Source organism: Copadichromis virginalis, linkage group LG9, assembly GCF_057382275.1.
Source record: "Copadichromis virginalis isolate Kocher_CV1m ecotype Utaka linkage group LG9, C_Virginalis_male_GT1.1, whole genome shotgun sequence".
Taxonomy (NCBI): Eukaryota; Metazoa; Chordata; class Actinopteri; order Cichliformes; family Cichlidae; genus Copadichromis; species Copadichromis virginalis.
In genome coordinates this window covers 10349890-10371546 of record NC_140626.1, presented here as the reverse complement: position 1 = coordinate 10371546, position 21657 = coordinate 10349890, and the positions used below count along the sequence as shown (strand labels likewise).

Here is a 21657-nt window from a genome sequence, read left to right as displayed (position 1 = left end):
AGACTTGTGACTTGACTTGGACTTTTACACCAATGACCTGGGACTTGAATTGGACTTGAACCGGTTTACTTGAAAAGACTTGATATTTCACCCCAAATATAAAATTTAACATGCATATTATATAGAGATTGAAAATGTGACGTCATTCAGGGGTAAAACCGCAAAGGATTCTGGGAACTCGTGGCAAGAGGTACGAGCGCACGCAGGCTTTCAATTGAAATCACAGCGATAAAAAAGAAACACAAAAATGGCAAGAAGCTGTTGTATTATTAACTGCAATAGCCGGTCGCATGACAGCCACGGGAAGCCGACGGGTAAAGAGATCGATTGTTATCGGATTACGTCGTTGAAGAGAAATTGTTCGAGCCATGTTTCCGAAGTAACAAAGAGGCGACGGGTGGCCTGGATTGCAGCCATTCAAAGACCAAATATAACGTCCCAGAACCCTCCAGCTCACAGGTTAGTCTGCTCCAAGCATTTACACAAAGGTCAGTCTGCTGTTGTAGTTAATGCGTCATTTTCATAACATAATTGGTGATATAGGTTACAAGCAAGTCTGGCGCTGAACAGAAATTGTCGCTCCTTTGTTTGTTGTGCATAAATAGTGAATTGTCCTGACACAATATTGCGTTTCGCTTCTGTTATTTTGGTACATTGACAAAAACATATACTTTTATTGACAGGATAAAACAGGTTTTTTGTATCACTAATTGTCCAGTACGATTACAGCATACAGTATTGTTGTCACTGCTACATTTCTGTAACGCGTACCAGAAATTATTTCCACTGCTAATTAATTACCGTTGAGCTTAAAGGTCCTATTAATAAACGGTTAACGATTGTGTATTTATGAAGACGATTTGTGAGACTGGTAAACTTATGATACGTACGATGGTCTTTCGTTCTACACGGTGCATTTCAAGGTCCTGCACCCATCCGTCGGTAAACTGTACCTGGGCTTGTTGCAGTGACCTGAAGTTACTATCGTGCCAAACTAGGTATCCCCGACAGAATTTGTTTCCCCTGCGTCGGGAGCACACGCTGGACTGTCCAAATCACGGACAAACAGTATCCCACATTGTTGATTTTTAGTTTACAAACACTTCTTATAATGACTGACTACTCCTGACATTTTTGAGATCTTAGCTCTTTATACAACGAAGTTATAGTGGGATACAAATAATATCAGGCTGGTCCTGCCACAATTTGTTCCCCCTGTGTAAATCACGGACAAACAGTATCCCACATTGCTGATTTTTCGTTCACAAACACTTCTTATTATGACGCATTTCTCCTGAAACTTTGGAGGATTTAGCTCTTTATATAATAAAGTTACAGGAGAATAAAAATAGTTATTAGCCAAAATGTTTATGGTTTATTAAAATAATCCCATCTGATACCCCGTGAGCAATAAATATATAATTTTCTGTTGTAACCCTCAAACTGAATGGTAATGTAACGATACTAATTTTTCACAAAATGAAAACATCAGTACTTCCTGCATGCTCCCAGCACAGGGGAAACAAATTCTGTCGGGGATACCTACTTTGGCACGACACCGGTCCTACAACCGCATCCAAGAATAACATGCAGCTTATCTCAGAACTGTCGGTGAAAATTATCCTTGGAGCTAGGTTTAATTGAGCTGCATTTTAAAGAGGTGCAATTTCACAATTTGTGTATATTTTCTACGTTCACTATTTTGTCATGTGTTGAGAAAAACACAGATTTAAAAATTACATGGTCTAATATTTACATTTAGCATAACTGCAACATTATTTTTTCGTTTTTTTCTTTTTAAAGACTCGAAAGGACTTGAAATTCAAAATTTCAGACTTGTGACTTTACTCGGACTTTTACACCAGTGACTTGAGACTCGACTCTGACTTGCCTGACATTACTTGAGACTTGACTTGAGACTTGAGGATAAAGACTTGAGACTTACTTGAGACTTGCAAAACAATGACTTGGTCCCACCTCTGGCTTTATCAAGTTTTATTTTCAGCGCTGTGTATTTTTCCTGCACGTCTTCAAGCTTGCAGTCCGTTTGTTTCTGTTTAATTTCTTGTTGCTTTTGTTCTTGAAGCAACTCTTTATTTTTGTTCAGTGTTTTATCAAGCTTTACCTGAAGCGCTTTGTATTTTTCCTCCATGCCTTGGAGTTTGCACTGCTTCATGTCCTGTTGTTATTTTTCTTGGAGGAGTTCTTAATTTTTTTTGCAGAGCTTCATTAAGCTTGATTTGCAAGCCTTTGTTGTGTTTCTCCATGTCCTGGAGCTTGAAATCCATTTCCTTCTGTTTTATCTCCTGTAGCCTTTTTTCTTGAAGAAACTCTTCATTTGTGTGCGGTCTTTCATCAAGCTTTACTTGCAGCTCCTGATTCTTTTTGTCCTTCAGCACTAGTTTTTCTAGTGCTTTATCAAGCTTTGCTTGGAGCTCAAAGTTTCTTCCCTGCATGTCTAGGAGTTCCATTTCTTTCAACTTTTGAATATCTTCCTTTTCTAGAAGCTGGTTGAATGATTTGTCTACTTGATCAGGAAGTTGAATTTTGTCTTCCTGATCACAAAGAGGAGAGTTGGGCTTTACTGTTTTTTTCTGTTTTCTCTGAGACATGTTTGAATCTGTAAACTGTCACTCTGTTTATATCTGAATTAACTAATTTCAAGAAACTGTTGCAATTACCTGGACTGCCTCAGCCCAGGTGATGTAACATTAGCAGACAGAGGGTTTGATGTTGCAGAATCTTTGGAGCTGTACCATGCTGAACTGAAGAGCCCAGCTTTCACCAAAAGGAAGAACTAACTGGGCCCTAGATTGCCCAATCAAATCTCTTAATGCCACCTGCCCTCTCCTACATTAACTGTGGGCTCACCTTGTAGAACAGAGTTGAGTGTGGAAGAAATGGCAAAAATATGGAGCTGAAAAGCTGAGAGAGAAAAAGAAATGATAAATAAATCAATGTGTCAAATTAACTGACATGTTAGCTGGTAGAGTGCCCACTGCATTATATATATATCATCTCTTTTTTATAATAAATAATCAAAAACTTTATTTAAACTAAGATTTTAAAAAATATGTGCAGTGATTGATGTGCTCTCAGACATGTGCTTCAATCCACACACAAATACAAAACAATCTGACCACACGTACAACTGTTTCACAAACTCTATAAAGCATTCACACTCCAATGGATGCATCAGAAAGCAGCTTGGGATTACAATCTTGTCCAAGGATATTTCGCCTGCAGACTGGAGCAGCCAGGGATCAAACCAGAAAACTTTCTGATCAAAAGCTGACTTGTGCTAAATGCTGAACGGCAGCCAACCCATTTTAGCCATTTAATGAATGTGCCATTTAATCTTGGCTGCAGCCAAGATTAAATGGCACATTCATTAATTACAGAGTTACGGATTGTTACATGGAACTCAAAAGAAATAATGAACCCATCTCGTGTCCTGTGTCTTCTATAGCTGTCTGTACTTTTACTTCCAAAGTTCATCAGCAAACATGTTTGCAGGCCTCTAATTATCAGGCTGTACTCAAGCGCTTGAATTCAACCTAAAAGCTGTGCTGTCATACAGAACCAAGTACCCTCCGCGGAAACTATAGCTAATGTCACAACTGGATCTGATGAGACAGCTATGATTTCTGGACTCGAAGTAAATAATCCTGAATCAATTTATACAACATCAGTTTGTTTGTTTTGCTTTCATAACAAATAGTTTGAGCCATATACAAATACAGAAGTGACAAAAGGAAACATATTTACAATCCAAAGTCAGACTAACAGTTTTCAGTAGCACAGTCTTTTATTTACAGTCTGCTTCTCCTGGTGGTAAACCTCTATCACATGTTTGGATTAAAAATTAGGCCTATATAGCTGCTGGTTCCAGCTTAAGCAATATGTTAAAAATACTAAATTCTTCATTGATTTGAGCTGTGGGGTTTGCTATACACTGGCAGAAAATTGTAGAGTAAATGGTGAAAACGAACAAACCAAATAACAAGATCCTTGAATTCCATCTTTTTTATTAACAGAAACTCCAACAAATTTGTGGCCAATTGATGATGTTTGGGACATGAAAAGTCCAGTCCAGCAGGTGGCGGTAATGCGCCTTAAAGCTTTAACCGCCAAAAAATACAAGAGCAGAAGAAGAAGAAGCCGAGTTCCCGCTTTATGGCGTTTTTCTCTCCGATTATTGTCAAGACTGATTTAACACTTAAAGGTAAGTATCGAGCTAATATTAATCCGAGTCTAGTTAATCTTGAGTTTAGCTCCTGAATGAGGCTTTCTGTTGCTCTCCTCGGTGTCTCTTCTCAAGTTTTTGTGAACAAATTGGAAAAAAAAATCTGACTAAATTGACTCAAGCTGCTTTAAACTAATTCACAGAAAGATATCAGCAAAAGGTTGTGAAACACAGAAAAGAAAATAATTTATTAGAAGAAAGCTTTTAAATGAGCTCATTGTAATCAGAGTTTCTGTTATTTTATTAGTCTGTTATTAAGGCTACTTAGCATCTCTGTGGCACCTGCACAGCTTATGAATGCATCTTGCTAACTAAGCTAGCTAGCGCCACCCTTCTTCCATATAAGGTCACTTCCGGCTCCAAAAGACCCAACATGTTGGCGGTAAAAGTGCTATAATGAAATACATTTATGAGAAATGTAAAAATAAATGTGTTCCAGGCTAAAACACAGCTGCCTTTATCAGCGCAAAGTTGTGATGAGGCTTACTCAGATGATGGCTCAGATTTCTACACCCACTCGGATATACAGATGAAATCAAGACAAGTACATCAATACAAAAATTCACAGGATTGTTCAAAAATAATAAATTGCATGAATATAGGAAATCTTCCTCTCAGTGACTGAGTTGTCTCATTGTGTCCTCATTTTTTATAAATCAAGGCCTGAGTAACCCAACCTTAAGTGTTCATTAAGGTTTTTGTCACATAGATAGAAAATAAACTCAGAGATTAAGCGGCTGTTATAAACAGAGTGATTAGTTTATGTAAAAAATTTAGTTTGTTGTTGTTCTGGTTTACGTGCTGAAAATGGTTTTATTTGTGTATGTTCAATGTGTTAGACTTGTACATAGTTAAATATATGATCAAATAATGTTGAATCCTGGATATGGATTTGTAAGCAATGAAATTTGAAATAAGGGGGTAGGAACAAGAAAACTTCATCCTACTCCTTTTCGAGCACACACATTCTGTAGACATAGATATTTGCATGAAAACTTGATGATTTTTAAGTTTTGTTATTTTTATTTTTTTCTGTTGTTATTTCAATTATATTTGCATGTTTGAAATAAATTTTATCTATCTATCTATCTATCTATCTATCTATCTATCTATCTATCTATCTATCTATCTATCTATCTATCATTTCTCACGGCACACGTATATTGTCGGGTTTTTTCTTGGCCAGGGCATATTTTAAAGAGGAATTGCTCTCCTGGTACTGGTGTGCCATACTGCTGAATTTGGTATCGGTGCTCAAACCTTTTGTGTTTGTTTCAAACAAGTTGTCCACCCAGGGAAGCTAAAATGTGTTCTGTGTGTTCTCAGATGAACATATGAGACACTTTGACTCTTCAGTGCAGTGTGGAGCTTAACAAAGTTCTGTTTTGTGTCCCAGCTGATCAGGAGGAGGAGAAGAGTCTGACGGAGCAGCAGAGGAAATTTCAGCTACTTGGACTCAGTTCAGCCACTGCAGAGAAAACAATGAGCTCAAAACAGAAGGTGACAGATACTAGTGTTAAGAAATACTCCATTAAAAGCTGAAGTACTGATATGTATATTTTATGCTAAACTAAATGAACCTTGTGCAATAATAATGTAATGTAGAAATAATGTATACAATGTATACAATGCCTACATCTTAGACGGTGACGTTGCCTCTAAACATCAAAATGAGCAGGAAGATGTTAAAGTGGGATTCAGCAGGATTCAACCCTAAAATCAGCTGTAGTGGCTCAGTGTGGGGAAAAGGGTCACAGCTCACAATCATTTCTATTGAGAGCTCCAGTAGATTTTTTTTAATGTGCAGGCTGTGATCAGCTGACCTGCTGCTCTCTGTGAATTCATCCAGATGTCAGCAGATGTTTCACGAGTTGTCCTGGCTGATTTCCTTTCTCTACACTGACAGTACACTGTCTTTATATTATACACTATACTGTTGGTATGTGGGTGGAGCTCAGTGAATGAATGTCAGCATCATGAGCTTAAGTTTAAGTTAATCTCTGCTACACTTGATGTAATCTAACTCTGACATGAGCACCACAGTCACTGTGCACCAGTCACACACTGTTCTTTACTTAAATCCATCACATTACAGTAAACTTGCCTGCTTATCCTGCACTAACCTGCAGAGGATTTTACTGCAGTCTTTAAATCACATTGTGAGACAAACTGCACACAAACAGTTTGTGTGTTTACTGATGTTTGTTGGGCTGATAGAATCGCTGCATTTGAAATTACCTGCCACATAAAAAATATTACTCCATTTATTCTCGCTCGTCTTCTGTATTGCTAACTAGATGTTGAAATACCGCGACCGCAACTTATCAGCACCTGCAGTCGTTCAGGTTCTGGTGGTGTTTGGTGCCACACTCCACCTTCAGGTTTAAAACTAGTGTTAATGGAGGGAGTTTGAAGCTTCAGTTTGTTTAATGACTGCATTTCACTCACTGCCTCTGTATCTCTGTCACTGCAGGACCAACGTGGACCGAGAAGTCAGCGCTCTCAGGAGGCCGACAAACCTCACAGAAGCAAGAGAGAGAAAAAAAACACCTGTGACGAGTGTGGGAAGGATTTTACCTGGAAGTCTAAACTAAAACAACATCAGCTCATCCACACTGGAGAGAGACCGTTCAGCTGTGACTTGTGTGGAAGGTCGTTTTCCTGGAAGAATGCCCTAAAAACACACCAAGTCGTCCACAGTGGAGTTAAAGCTTACAGCTGTGATCAGTGTGGCAGAGCTTTTACTCGAAGTAGCCACTTGCAGAGACATCTAGTTACCCACTCTGGAGTTAAGGCATACAGCTGTGACATCTGTGGAAAAACTTTCAGCCAGCTATGGAGCCGAAATATACACCTACGCATTCACTCTGGAGAAGATGTGTACTGGTGTGATCAGTGTGGTAAATACTTTACAACAGACGCACAGTTACAACACCACATGTTTACCCACACTGAGGAGAGACCTTATCAATGTGACCTGTGTGAGAAGACTTTTAAAACTCCACAGTACCTGAGACAACACCAACAGATCCACACCAGAAAGAGACTCTACAAGTGCAGTTACTGTGAGGTTTGTATTTTTATTTTATTCTTGTAAGTTCAGTCTGACTGTTTGGAACAAGTCTGCTCATTAAATTGTGTTAGCATGTTAGCACTTCTACTGCACCGAAGAGTAGCTCTGAGCCATTATTCAGGTTTTCATTTCATTTAAGTGTAAGTCAGATGTTACTGTAATATTAAATAAGTATTGCTGTAGTATTATGGTGGTAGTATTGTAGTTATTGTAGCCCAGTAAACTGAGTGTGTTAATTGAAACAGTAAAATGTAACTGGACGTCTGCAGAGATGCTCTTTATTTCAGGCGACTTTCAGGATAAAAGTGTTGAAGGACTGACTTACACTGTCTTTGTGTCTTTGTTTAGAAGCAGAGCGACACAGATGGATCCACTTCTCAACCCTGTCATCGCTGTGGTGGTGGGAAAGACTTTCGTTGTGACATCTGTGGAAAAACTTTCAGTCAGCAAGCCAGCCTAAAAATACATCAACGTAAACACACTGGAGACAAACTGAAATACTGCAAAGAATGTGGGAGAAGCTTCCCCACATCAGCTGAGTTAAAACAACATGAACTCTTTCACAGTGGGGTCAAGAAGCACCTCTGTGATCAGTGTGGGTCATCCTTCACCACTGCAGGTCACCTTAAAACACACAAACGAGTCCACACAGGAGCGAAACCATACAAGTGCAGACACTGTGACAAAAGCTTCTCACAGTCAGGTAATCGTAACAAGCATGAACGTACACACATGGAAGGAAACTACAGCTGTGAGCAGTGTGACAAGAGCTTCAGTAATCTCAGTTCATACTCTGCACACAAACGATCCCACGTTACTAATAAACTGTTTCACTGTTACCACTGTGCCAAAACATTCACTTCATCATCTGCTCTGTGCAAACATCAGCGCGATCACGCAGGGCTGAAACCGTTCCCATCACAGGATCAGAGTGAATCTGAAGAGAGAGAAACATCCTCTGGTTTCAGAGTCCAACTTAAAACCCTGGAGATCAGGCTCCACAGAGTTCAGGTCGGCTCTCCTTAAGTTTAAGTTAAAGTTCAAATGAGGCTGTGAATCAAACTTCCTGTAGTTCCATTTTAATCTTTATAAATTGTTCTTCTGTTTGTGTTCAGTCGTTACCTTTTTTTTCAGTGGTTGGATTAAAAATCAGTTTTCTGTTGTTCAAGTTTTTATTGAATGTATTTTGTTAAATAAAGTTAAAAAAATGTTAAATAAAGAATTGTTTGAACGACAAAGATTTTGAGCCATGATGTCATTTCCTGTATTTCAGAGTAAAGACTGAAGTGACAAATGGAAACATGTTTACAGTCATGGAATAAACACTGATGGGTCATCTGTAGGAAGTTCTATTGCTGACCTGACAGACTCGACCTTGTTTACAAAGAAAGAAAGGAACTGATGACACGTGTCAGCAGAGGCTTTCAGGGTTGTTTAGAGTAGAGCTGATAGTCTTAAAGAGAACATGGCGATTATGACAATTTAACACAATGATCTGAGAAAAATATCTGTTTCTCTCATTTTTACTGTATTCTGATCAAATTTCCAACATTCTTTTAACATTTCAAAAGAATTTGTCTTTCTTCCACTTTCACACTTGGCCCTAAAAACACCAACATCCGTGCATCACCCTTGTGTCAGTCTAATGAACCTAACATGTGAGTGATACATAACACACATTCACACTGGCTGCATATATCAGTCCGGGGGGGCAGAGCAGAACTCTGTATGAATCAGACGCGCTCACATATTCAGGCTTTCCAGAGGCGTTTACCATCAGAAGAAGCAGAACAATGAATCATCAGCACCCCGCAGAAGAACACAGCAAGCAACAACTCTAACAATAAAGACGTGCTGGAGCCAAAAGATGCAGATAGCGAGTTTTAAACGATAACGCACAGGATCAAAGGGGGAGAGGGTAAAAACCCACTGCCTCCTGAGATAAAGATCAGCAAGTCAAGCTGGCAGCAGACGACACAAAACGCTCTCTGGAGGAGGCGGCGACTGTGGAGCAGGCCGACGGAGAGGCGGATCGGCAGACAGGAAGCTCCCGGGGTCCCACAACAAGATGTTGCGCGTCAGACTGGAGCAGGATATCCCCATGTTGGTGACACTGCCCATCGAGGTACAGCCCAACTTGGCAAACCAACCCTTCCCTTTCTTGGACACCACACTGGCTGATCTGGGCATCCAAGACTGAGTCTCACTCCGTGTGGGGACGTTTTTTTGTTTTTGTTTGTTTTTTAAGAAGCAATCATGTGTATATATTCAGCTCAGAGCTGAAGGAGAGGGTGGTTTGGGTTGACAACAAGAAGACCCATCCTAGAGGTACGGCGGTGGGATCCAACTGCAGGGATGTGGTCAGATGGCAGTCTGTGGAAATCAGGTGACAGTGAGAGCAACTTGATTTTCCTATTTTGTCCTTCAGATACGAGTGAAAGCCCAGATGCCAGGAGACAAGCAGCTCCAGGAGGTCCTGTACAGCACCGAGGTCCACACTGACCGCTCCTTCTGCTGCACTGGAATGGATATCCTGCCCTGGAAACAGACGTGTGCAGGTCTAGAAGCAGTTTAAATCCCATACTTTTTTGATCTGTGAGGCTCTTAATGTCACGTCTGCAGCCATGAAAGTCAGCTCAGGGTTTCTTGATTCTGATTTTTCTTTGCTGTGTCACATTTAGCTCATATCTGCATTGCCATGCCCTGAAAACAAGCTGCCGGGCTTTAGTCAGGCTCAGGGACAACGGGAGATCTGAGGAGCAACACAATGAGAACAACTAAAACTGAACAAACTTAACATCTGATTACCTTTTTTATTTGTAAGAAAAAGTTTAACATGAACGCGCCAACTGTCCACAGCAAAGCTTATTATGACAAGACTGCTTTTATTCAGTGATGTCAAAGTGTCATCACTTCATACCTCTGAACTGACATTAGATGTATTGCATACCTTGTTAGAATTACACTGTTGAAGCATTTGTAAAAAGCTTCTGTCCTTGTTAATTTATGTTTTAGGATAAGTTTTTGGGCTGTGTAAGGTCACAGGTTGCATTTCTGAGCAGAGTAGTAAAGGTAAAGTAAGTGTTTTCAAAACTAGCCACTCAGCATGTGTACAAACAGTGAGAAATCTCTGAAGAAAACCGTTTGAAGGAGCAAGAGCACACGTGTTTCTCCACAGGTTAAAGCCCGCTTTAATAATCAATATGAATCAAAGACTTCTGTCAACACAAAATAAATGTAAGGAAACACTTTCCTGTGCAACATCCAGTTTCTATAACTGACGACAAGCTTGGACCACAGTGATCTAAACTCATCCTCTACATTGGAAATGTAAACAAATGTAAATGTGGTTTTTACTGTACCAGAGCAGGGCTGTGTGTGTAGAGCACAGCCAGGCAGCTGAACACTGTATTGTTCTCTTTTTGGTCCTCTTCGAGCGGGAGACGAGCCACCAAAGCTGGCAACACCGGTCAGTGAACACATTCAGTTTTCAGGCCCCTCTTCTGTGGAACCAGCTTCCAGTTTGGATTCAGAAGACAAGATTTCAAGATTAGGCTTAAAACTTTCCTCTTTGGTAAAGTATATATTTAGGGCTGGACCAGGTGACCCTGAATCCTCCCTTAGTTATGCTGCAATAGATGTAGCCTGCCGGGGATTCCCATGATGCATTGAGTTTTTCCTTTCCAGTCTCCTTTCTCACTCAGTATGAGTTAATAGACCTCTCTGCATTGAATCATATCTGTTATTAACCTCTGTCTCTCTTCCACAGCAGGTCTTTTATCCTGTCTTCCTTCTCTCACCCCAACCGGTCACAGAAGATGGCCCCGCCCCTCCCTGAGCCTGGTTCTGCTGGAGGTTTCTTCCTGTTAAAAGGGAGTTTTTCCTTCCCACTGTCGCCAAAGTGCTTGCTCATAGGGGGTCATATGATTGTTGGGTTTTTCTCTGTATCTATGAAGCGCCTTGAGGCGACTTTTGTTGTGATTTGGCGCTATATAAATAAAATTGAATTGAATTGAATTGAATTATCTGAGGAAGAAGCAGAGTTGGTTTGTTTCCAGCTGAAATCATCCAGGCTCAGGAATTTGAATCGATCCACATCATTTCTGCTTGAACTAGAGAACATGAGTGTCGACTTACATTTGGTCTGTGAGACACATGTCATAGTGACAGTATTTGGGTTAATATGGCATTACTCACCCTGGTCGCATTTCTTCAATATCAGGCACCAAGTTCAGGAACTCGTTCTCTTGCAGCCCGCGCAAGGTAGGAGGTCTCCAGAGTGGGAACCATCGGGAAGTTTTCACAGTCTGAGCAGGAGGGACTGGAGGCACGTGAGCTGTTCTCAGGGGTCCTTTAACACAAATCACACCAAGTTAGAATCAAATAGATAACCTGTCAATAACCGTTTGCAGATCGAGGTCAATGTTCCTAAAAATATGTTTACTTCTGGCCCATGGAGCCACAGCGCGAGTCCGACAGAGAGGGGCAGGTAGAGGAAGGGGTGAGGGTGGCACTGCTGAAGCTCGTCACGGATGGATCACGTCCGATCGGTGAGATGAGAGAAAGCTGAAGTGAAACAACAGCAGGATGAGGTAGACGTCAATATAGGAACTCCCTGATGTGACACAGAAAGGCTATTTTTTTATTTCTTTGTATTATTTCTCACCTTGCAGTCACTGATGCTGTTCACCAGCTGCTTGTATTCAGTATTGAAGGTGTGTGTCAGAAGGCGCAGGCACTACAACACAACAGGAACAAGACCGATCAGCTCCGAGCAGAGAAGGAAGAAGGCAGCAACAAGAACGCCCACTAAGCCCACGTTTTTCTCACCTTGGTGGCCAGCTCCTTCTCACGCTTTCAAAGGTGGTGCTGGAGATCTGCGAGGAGACGGAGGTGGATGTGGACAGAGTGCCGGAGCTCACGCTGGGGGACAGAGACTCACTCAGGGACTTGGTGGTGGGAGCTGTTCCCACGGGAGCCGCCTCTCCCAGAAGGTGACGGGTCTTTTCCACCTGGACGAAAGATGGGGGCGAATGTGAGGTGGGGAGAAGAGGGGACGTTAGTCATGTAAAGTCTGTACTCTAAGAAAAAACTTTTTAGAATAGCACTTTGGTCTTTGAGTTGAAAAGTCATTTTTCCCTCTACGATATTAAACAGATTTATTTCTTTATGAATCTTTTAAGGCCCCACCTCCTGCAGCTGCTCCATCTTCTCCAGCTCCCACTGGTGCTCTAGGATGAGGCTATCTCCTCTGGGCCTCCAGCCGGCCAGGTTCTCCTCTCCACGCACATAAGCCACTGATGTGTCCAGGACCTTCCTCCTCCTCCTCTGCATCCCTGCTCAGGACATGAGCCCTCATTAGGATGAAGCTCTCCACAGAATTATGATAAAACAGCTGCCGTTCTTTAAACATGTTTCATGGCCGCTCACCTGGGCTTCCAGTGTCAGACATCTTACACAAGCTCAGCTCGTAGATCCCAGTCACTCGGTTGCTATATTGAAGCAGAAGTTTTGAACAAGGAAACTTTGTAACAGGGCAGATATCTTTGATTGTGAAACAGAGATGGCCACAGTGCAGCAGCCCAGATTTACCAGTCAGGAGTTTTGGAGTATCCAGTCCCAAAGAGGTTCTTGAGAGAACGGGGTGGGGAAATCTTGGCGTCTCGGGAGTAAAAGACCGTGCAGATGTCTTTGGTGATAATGGCAGGCTGGATGCAATGGTCCAGCTGCAGAGAGGAGATAAAGGGTGTGTGTTAGACACGATGACATCAAGAGACTTAAAAACACGTACAAACAGGTACAACACGGCGGAGCAGCGGCTGACCTCCAGATACGCAGATAAGGTCATGTAGATCTTCTCTCCGTAGGGAGTGACGCGGTTGAGCAGGAGGGAACCTTTTAAGGGTGTTTTTATTTGTGCTCCCTGGCCTGGAAATAAACGGTTTCCGATCAGACCTGCTTCATCTTTGTGCCCTTGGTATCTGACTCGCTTGCTCCCCCATGCATTTTAAAAGAATCCTTCTCTTCAGCATGAAGTTCTGGCTCAGCTTTAGTGTCTGCGTTACATGTACACAAAGACAGAAACATTCAATGATAAAAACACACAGTGGAATAAAATTGTAAGACGTCATCAGTTGATGCAGTTTAAGGACACTTGTTGTTCTGTGCAGTCTCACCTGGAGCTCACGCTTCTAGTTCATGCCATCATCACCAAAGATTCTTCAATTAATAGTTTAAAGATGTCCATGAATGCACTGCTAACTGCTCTTCACCCTGATAAAAATCAACATGCATTTAGAATAAGAAACACTTTTACAAAACCAAAAGCTTCACTGTACTTAGTGATTTATACGTCTACAAAACAGGTTCAGTTTGTAACTGAGAGAGCGGCTCAGTGGCGCTGAATTATATTTCCAATAGAAACACAATTTCATATGTTGTAGTAACAACACACTGCCACAAGATGTCAGCCTAGGCCTACTTTACCATGCTGTTCCAGTACAAAAGAAAAAGTGACAGAGCCTTGAAAGAGTGACAGAGACACTTTTTATGAACTCATCTGTAATGTGTCACCTTTTCTGTAGGATGAAGAAGTGCTTCCCTTCTTTTAAAGTAAATACAGGCTTACAAAGATCCTCTAAACATGTTTCTGAAATAATCCTAAACACAATCATTAAATCAAAAATGCAAGAAACTATTTATTTAATCACTCTTCTTAACTTAATTCCTTAACTTAGTAAAAAAAAAAAAAAAAAATAGACAAGAACTTTTCTTCTGTCTCACCTCTGTCAGTTTTCATGCTGTTGCAAGAACAGGTGGAGGTGCAGGTGGAACTTTGACTTCAGTGTGGTTTGTATGTGCAGGCAGGAGTCTGACATCTCAGGACAGCAGAGGGTTGTCGAGCACGGTGACTCCTGCTGCGACACCCCCGTCTGACTGTCCTGAGCTCTTGGTCCTCAGCAGACGGCCCACACACTCATTCATCACCATGTCTTTACCCTGCCTGTAAGAAAACCAAGAAAAGGCTAACATTAGAAACAGCCACCAACCAATCCCTTTTACTCCACCACCCAAAAACCAGTGAGAAACACTAGTTAGTATTAACTTGGAATCAAAGTGCACTAATCCCCAGGCTCCCAGCATAACATACAGTCCAACACAAACTCCACAAACTGTCTTGCTTCAGCTGACTTTCCTTCACCTTCTCTCCAAACAATCTGTTGTGCTCTTTTCAGCACAAAGCCACACTCCTGCTCACTGATCCTCACCTCTTTTTAACCTAGTCTCAGCAACTTTGTCCCATAGCTTGCACATCCTTTCCACACTCAGAAAAATAAAGGTGCCAACTGGAACCAAAAGTGGTTCTTTAGACTGATGCCATAGAAGAACCTTTTTTGGTGCCACAAAGAACCTTTCAAACAATGGTTCTTTGAAGAACCATTTCTTTCAGTGGTTCATTGAAGAACCATTAAAGGTGCCCCAAAGAACCATCAAGAAATGGTTCTTTGGGGCACCTTTAATGGTTTTTCAAAGAACCATTTTTAAAAAGGTTCTTCAAATGGTTCTTTAAAAGAACCATTTTAAAGAACCTTTTTTGAGTGGTTCTTTAAAAAACCATTTTAAATCTTTCAAAATAAAATGCATCATAAATTGAATTTGAGCAGGGTAAAATAAATACGAGCACAGCATAGACATATATTAATGGTTTATTGTCATTTTGTAGTTACCAAAACACAAAAAGGCATTTTAACCCTCAGCACAACATCACTACTAATACATGTCACATATTAGTGTTTTAAACAGTAATAATTAAATATATTGGCTATACTAATATATATATATATATATATATATATATATATATATCAAAGTCAAAGTCAACTTTATTTGTCGATTCTGCCACATGTACAGGACATACAGAGAATAGAAATTGCGTTACTCTCAATCCCTAGATAAATAGCAAATGAACATTTAAATATATTTAAATATAAAAGTGATTAAAAATGCAAGTAAAATAATTAAAAAGTAAAAATTTAAATAAATACAATTTTACATATAACAAGAAAGCTATACAATATACAATATAATGGGTAAGTGACATTGAGTGTAAACCAGGCAGAGTAGTGCAAATAGGCAAATGGAGATTTAGTAGTGTACGGTAAGAGAAAGTGTAACAACAAAGTATATATATATATATATATATATATATATATATATATATATATATATATATATATATATATATATATATATATACTATATCTACAGATAACACAACAAATAATACATGTATTGTTTAATTAATAAAACATCAGAAAGTGATAAAACACGTTAGAAATAGCAATAGCTTCATAACAGACCAATAAATCAACACATTTTCATCAGCAGATGTTTGCATGTTCAGTAAAAACATTTCAACAACAAGTTTATGATTAAAATGATCAATGAACTTCAGCCTTACGCTCTGTAATGTACTTTTCATGTTGTACTCATGGCCCTTTGTTAGTCCAGTTTAGGACAATGTCTCTGACGTATGTTTCATATCAAATATATGTCATATCAAAACAAGCCCACACCTGCAGTTGTTTCAGTTTTTCACTGGTGTTTCCTGTCAGCTGGTCAACCTCACTCAGGCGGACATCCATATCAGCCAACCAAACGACAAGTTCCTCCCTTTGTGCTTCAAATCCCTCCCACTCTGAGACAAGGAGCTGAAAGAGAGAGAAAAGAGTCAATTATAAAGAAGAGAGAAAAGTGAAACCCTCCTCAGAAGGTCTGACTCGCATACCTGCAGTTGACCTGTGATGGACTCCAGTTTGGCGTTCACGTCATCCCTCGCCGATGCCAGCAGCAGAGTCTGCAGGGTGCCCTGGAAGAGCTGAGTTAAGGTTCGACTCCTCCTGGTCAGGCTCTCCAGCTGGATGACCCGAGGTCTCCCCTCTCGCCGCTGCCTCTGAACACACAAACACAAATTGCATCTGAAGCAGGAGGTGCAGATTTTTTTTGCTATTCTTTTCTAAATCCAGGCTAGATCACGTGGAGGTATTTGGAAAACTGTTTTGGCCAGTGGACGACTGTTGTCTTGCAGAAAGTCAAATCAATCAAACATATGCGATACACAATCAATTCACAAGAACACATTGTAAAAAATAAGTCCAGTTCTTGCCTGATTTCAAGTGAAATCTGCATCAAAACAGGGTGACAGAAGTAAAACGAGTGCACAAAGCCTCACTTTGTACAAGCCTGCTATTACAGTTCTCCTCTATGCAGACGACTTTCCTGTTTTCAAGGCACAACTTGGATCTGCTGTACGAATCTTATGGATACACACTAAATGAAATAATAGTGTGCATGACTCCAGATTCTGATCCCTCATCCTAATATGGTCCCAACATAGCAACAGCAATAAAGCAAATGTTGAGGCTTCAAAATACAAAGTCCATAAACCAATGGCTGACATGGGTTTTATCATAAGGGTGATAAATATACAGATTTCAGTCTGTCTTAGAGATTTGATTTTCATTTACCTGCAGATGCACTATACGTACCTGCTCCATGGTTTTTCACAACATTTTGCATATCACTATTTAATACAGGAAGTACGTGAACTAAAACATGTCATCGGTCTTTGTGAGAGGACCATATTAATGAAACAAACCTCAATGACATCATAGGGATCCCTAAAGATGCTCCTGCTGCTTCTCTTCCTCCTCATCCTAAGCTTCCTTCTTCTTGTCCTCGCCTTCCATCCAATTGTAATTCAATCTAATTGTGTTTCTGCCCCTCCTCTTCCTCATTTTGTTGGAGCTGTGAACACAGTTAATGTGAATCTGGATTAATTTGTGCAAACAAGAAAAATCTACAGCTTTTTGGTCAGAGGTGCTCTTGTGATTTAAGCCGGGTAGAGTAGATTTATGTGTTGATGCTACCTGCTTCAGCTCTGGCTGCTGAGTGATATTTACACCCTGGCTGGATTACAAACTTTAACCATGTGCTGAACTTTGGCCCAGCGTTGATACCTCTTGTTAGTATAACGACCTCTTCTTAGCTTGTATGTATGATGTATGATGGTGGATAAATGAAATATACAAAAAAATTTAACTATATTACAAAAGAACATCTATCTTGGAAACATCAAATGACCGGAGCATAACTTGTCAACTAGTCCGAAACTAAGTTATGCAGGAACAGTCAAAGACACACCTTCTCATGTTTGAAACCATTGTTTGAAAGGTTCTTTGTGGCACCAAAAAAGGTTCTTCTATGGCATCAGTCTAAAGAACCACGTTCTATTCATTTCTATATAATTCTATTAGACAATAAAGAGTTATCTAATCTAATTATTCATTCAAAACACTTATGCATAGCTGTATTTTATACAGCTCATACAGAATTCAAAGTACAGGTTCATGTGAGTATTTAATGTACGGCTCAGATCTACAGACTTTCAGAGTTTCTAGAGCAGACACAGAGCTCACGTCATAACAGGCTTCAGGCGCCATTTTAGTGACTTTAACAATATATTAAATTTTAATTTCGGTCTAGCTGACATTAGGTTATGTACGCAGCACGCAACTGAACCACATATTTTAGAAGCCAAAGGTTCAAATTAGCTGGGAGCAGCTTCACTTAATTATAACAGTGGTTTTGTTAGGAAAACAGTTTCTGTATACCGGATACTAAATTGCGCTGACCTCAACGGCTAACGTATCTAGCTAATCGCTACTGTTAGCACAACATTAACAGCAAGCTACAATGACGAGTAACAAAAACAAAACAGTAATAAGGTTTTAATGGAAATGTTTTACCTTTTCTAACAGTCCCAGAATCCACAGCTTCAAAGTCCAGCAGGTACTGAAGACTGTTATCCGCCTCGCTGTCACCGTCCGTGAGTTTTTTTTCCCGAAAGGTCAAGGCCTGCCGCTCGCACACTCTGTCTGCGCATGCGCATCCCAACGACTGACCCCCTCCGTCCGCTCCCGGGAGGTTATAGTATGACGTGTTCTGACGTCACTCTCTCTCCCTGTCATTTATTTGGCTCGAAACACATATTAACAAATTGCTCAGTGATGAACAACTACTCAGATCATTTACCTAAGTTGTGATTTGTCAAAACGAAGTGTGTGTTTATTACACTGACATTCTGTTCTGCAATTGTTATTTACTTGTATCTTATAATTTGACTTTACATACTGCTGGGTGGTTTGTAAAGTTTACAATAATTAGTATTATCATTATGCTGTATTTTCAAAAATATATAATAATCTCAAAAGTAATGCCTTGGAGTAGAAAATGGTAATGCTTTATTAAAATTTAAAACTAAAGTACAGTATTTGAATGTGTGTATTGTGTCTACTGTTTGTTAACTCACCATATTCATAATGTGTTTGTGGGGTTAGGGGTGTGTGTGTGTGTGTGTGTGTGGGGGGGGGGGGGGGGGGGGGGTTAGGGTCTTTAGGCTTTGGCCCCCCACCCCTGCCACCAGTATATTTTTAAGCAAATATTTCTAACTTTTATTTGAATATTCAGTTTCCTACCATCTTCTCTTAAAGGGTAATTGCCAGGTAACCTGCCCTCCCCCTTCGCACACACATGCACACAAAGAAAACACACAGTATAATTCACAGCCTCATTATAGTGAATAAATATTTATGCCATTTACACCATCAAACTTAGATTGCTAAGGATGAAGAACCTTTTGTTCTTTAAAGAACCATTTGTAATAGCTGAAGAACCATCCACAAAATAAAAAGGTTCTTTGACGTATGATGGTTCTTTAAAGAACCATGAAGCCATCTGAAGAACCATTTAAGAACCATAATTTTTCTGAGTGCCTCATTGTTACAGAGGAAAGACTCTATAGTGAGAAACAGCTGAGGGGGAAACACTGATCTGGAAACGTCTGAGTGTTACAGAGGATATACATAGCACTGTGGTTCAGTGTCACACAATCACAAACAAATACAGCAAAGTACTAAAAAGGGTGTTGCCTCCAAAGATTGCTTTTACTGGTTTGGAGCTTAGGAGGCTTAATAACAACAGGCATGAATGAAGACAGATCAGAACAGCTGTTTGATCACAGCATCCAGTACCAACACAATCATCCACACTCAAGAGCCTGTTGGCTTCAGAGTCAGCAGCTGAATGTCTAAAATATCAAATGTCATTTTTGGTCCATCAGCTACAGCATGAACTGCTTAAAGTGAGAAGCAGCCTGAAGCCCGACAGATTCATCTTTCCAGACTGAAAATATCTCAGAGTGAACCGAGTGGTGCGTTTTCAGGGTGATCTCACAAAGTCAAATCCCTTTAATGATGTTCTGTCCTGTCTTCCTCTATCAAAAGCACACAAACACTATAAAACATTGTTTCGGTGCTTTGGGGTTTTGTTTTCTACACAGAGGTATAGCACGACTAGACCCTAAAGGCAGGCTGCTCACCTACAACCAGCTCACGAACATCTTTCCAATGGAGCTCGCTGCCTTTCTCGTGGATGAGGGTCACTGTGATCCTCCGCTGGATCCCCTGCAGCAAACATAACAGGAGCTCAGGATCACAGTGAGCACAGCTAGAGCAACATTACGCTTTAAAAGAAGATATTCAACTGTGTACAAAGGAAGCAGTTACCACTGTGTGAGTAATAAGGAAACAACATGTGCACCAATCCTGTACCTGGTGCAGCAGGTAGGTACCATGACAGGGCAGGCCTCCACTGTGATCCACGATGGCTGGGATGTACCTGTGCATGGAGGGAGGAGGTGACACAACATCCCAACTTATAATATTCTTCCTGGAGATCATTTTTATGGTTCCTTTAAAGCTTGTGCGTGAATATAACACTCCAGGTGGATACTCACTCTCCAGTGGGCTCCAGCTCGCTGATCTCAAACCAGACCAGCAGGTCGTACTTGCTGACACACTGACCCAGGTTGGATTTGGTGATGGTGTTCAACTTGGAGGCTGCAACTGGCACACACACACACACACGCACACACACACACGCACACGCACACACGCACACACACACACACACTCAACGTTAACAAGTGGGAATTTTTCTGGATTTAAGAGAAGGTGAATAAAAGTGAGCAGTATTTACTACATGCTTTGGGTGACTAAATGGAGGATGGATAGGTGACATGAAAACACTACTGACCCTTTATACTGAGCCAATAGCTCACACACTTCTATTAAATCTGTCTAAAGAGCCAGTAATCACAGAGGATAGATACTGGAAGAAAACTGAAATGTTAGGAGGAACTAAATCACACATTACAACACCAGTGGCAGCACCCTGCTGTCTCACACATCGGGATCACGGTCCTGTTGAAGCGGGATAATTGCTAAAGCTCACAGTTGCATTCCTCTATACTCAATATGATGGAAAAAAACTATTTTAACAAACAATTAAAAAATGAACAAGTAAAAGATCTACTATAGCCAAAAGAAGACCATTTACAGACTATAGCCCTGTGAACAAGTATTTGCCTCCTTTCTCATTTCCTATCTTATTCCATATTTGTCACACTTACACCTTTCACATCAATACATTTATAACATTAGACAACAATGTCTAATATTCAACGGCAGTTTTCAAGGGCAAAACGCTATCCAAACATACTTGGTCCTATATGAAAAAGTAATCACACAGAAAACCTGATACCTTGTGTGTCACCTCTGACACCAACAGCTGCAGCAAGCGTTTGGTGCTAGAGGTCACATTTGGACTCTGGACCTCTGTGGAGTGTGCACATGATCTCATTACTGTCTAAAAATCCAAGGAGTGCTGAATCATTGAAAAATACACAGTAACAGGTGTGTAGCATCGCTAACTAGGTAGCAACAAGCCTCTAATTGGATAATCCAAATTGTCACTAGGTGTGAATGTGCAAATGAATGTGAGTGCGAATGGTTGTCTGTCCCTATGTGTTAGCCCTGCGATAGACTGGCGACCTGTCCAGGGTGTACCCTGCCTCTTGCCCTATGACAGCTGGGATAGGCTCCAGTGACCCCCGCGACCCTGAAAAGGATAAGCGGAAGCGAATGGATGGATGGAATTTTTCTTCCTTTATGCTTACAGCCACGCTCTTGACACAATCAGGACAAAATGCCATGGCGACTGTCCCTTGGTGACCTTCTTGGTTACTTCATTGCAGATGTTTTTCTATATTGCATAACTACTTTGGAATGATGCATCAAAAATAAATAAATAAATGAATACATGCCAAAAAAAGAAACATTTGTTTTAATGTGGGGTTTGAAAAAGCCCACCTTTTGAATTATAAGCCGTGAAAAATGACAGACTTTTTCTCATTATTTGGTAAGGATTAAGACGCACA

General features: G+C 40.6%; 2 protein-coding genes and 1 pseudogene across 6 annotated transcripts in view; 1 reads left to right on the top strand and 2 right to left on the bottom strand.

Annotated features, from left to right (window-relative positions):
- Positions 1-4077: 4077 nt before the first annotated feature.
- The window catches only part of LOC146701278 (TIMELESS-interacting protein-like), a 35616-nt gene continuing 18036 nt past the window's right edge, over positions 4078-21657 (top strand). Inside the window, exons 1-4 of one of the 2 annotated variants that reach the window (XM_085467625.1) lie at positions 4078-4225; positions 5643-5746; positions 6720-7316; positions 7668-8559. In XM_085467625.1, coding sequence (XP_085323751.1) covers positions 4177-4225; positions 5643-5746; positions 6720-7316; positions 7668-8345 — 1428 coding nt within the window. In that variant the 5' untranslated portion in view covers positions 4078-4176 and the 3' untranslated portion in view covers positions 8346-8559. Of the gene's footprint in view, positions 4226-5642; positions 5747-6719; positions 7317-7667; positions 8560-21657 lie in introns of those variants that run through there. The other variant, XM_085467626.1, reaches the window with a different exon arrangement.
- LOC146701281 (kinesin-like protein KIF1B) lies at positions 10494-20628 on the bottom strand (annotated as a pseudogene). Its single transcript, XR_014922407.1, has 13 exons — positions 20625-20628; positions 20176-20350; positions 19991-20057; positions 19759-19843; positions 13144-13328; positions 12912-13045; positions 12750-12811; positions 12510-12655; positions 12150-12331; positions 11986-12057; positions 11764-11885; positions 11517-11670; positions 10494-11431 (listed from the first exon to the last, which is right to left on the bottom strand). The product of XR_014922407.1 is annotated as a kinesin-like protein KIF1B (transcript).
- Positions 13264-18423, bottom strand: LOC146701282 (uncharacterized). Of its 3 annotated transcripts, XR_014922169.1 has the most exons (6): positions 16978-17664; positions 16108-16272; positions 15896-16030; positions 14103-14322; positions 13496-13592; positions 13264-13375 (listed from the first exon to the last, which is right to left on the bottom strand). XR_014922169.1 is itself a non-coding variant. In XM_085467712.1 (4 exons), the coding sequence occupies exons 2-4, from the start codon at positions 17032-17034 to the stop codon at positions 15863-15865; spliced, it is 390 nt and encodes a 129-aa protein (XP_085323838.1). In that variant the 5' UTR covers positions 17035-17126; positions 18128-18423; the 3' UTR covers positions 15711-15862. The 3 variants fall into 3 exon arrangements, 2 of the variants coding, with proteins under 2 accessions (XP_085323838.1, XP_085323839.1); XM_085467712.1 differs by lacking the exons at positions 13264-13375; positions 13496-13592; positions 14103-14322 and adding an exon at positions 18128-18423 and having other exon boundaries at positions 15711-16030; positions 16978-17126; XM_085467713.1 differs by lacking the exons at positions 13264-13375; positions 13496-13592; positions 14103-14322 and having other exon boundaries at positions 15711-16030; positions 16978-17126; positions 17249-17660.

Bases quoted from the DNA above. Each gene is read 5' to 3' on its own strand.
- LOC146701282 (XM_085467712.1), bottom strand. From the start codon at position 17,034: ATGAGGAGGAAGAGAAGCAGCAGGAGCATCTTTAGGGATCCCTATGAT. The intron at 16,273-16,977 runs GTTTGTTTCATT...TTGTGTGTTCAG, and splicing joins ATCCCTATGATGTCATTGAG to AGGCAGCGGCGAGAGGGGAG. The intron at 16,031-16,107 runs GTATGCGAGTCA...TCTCTCTTTCAG, and splicing joins CCATCACAGGTCAACTGCAG to CTCCTTGTCTCAGAGTGGGA.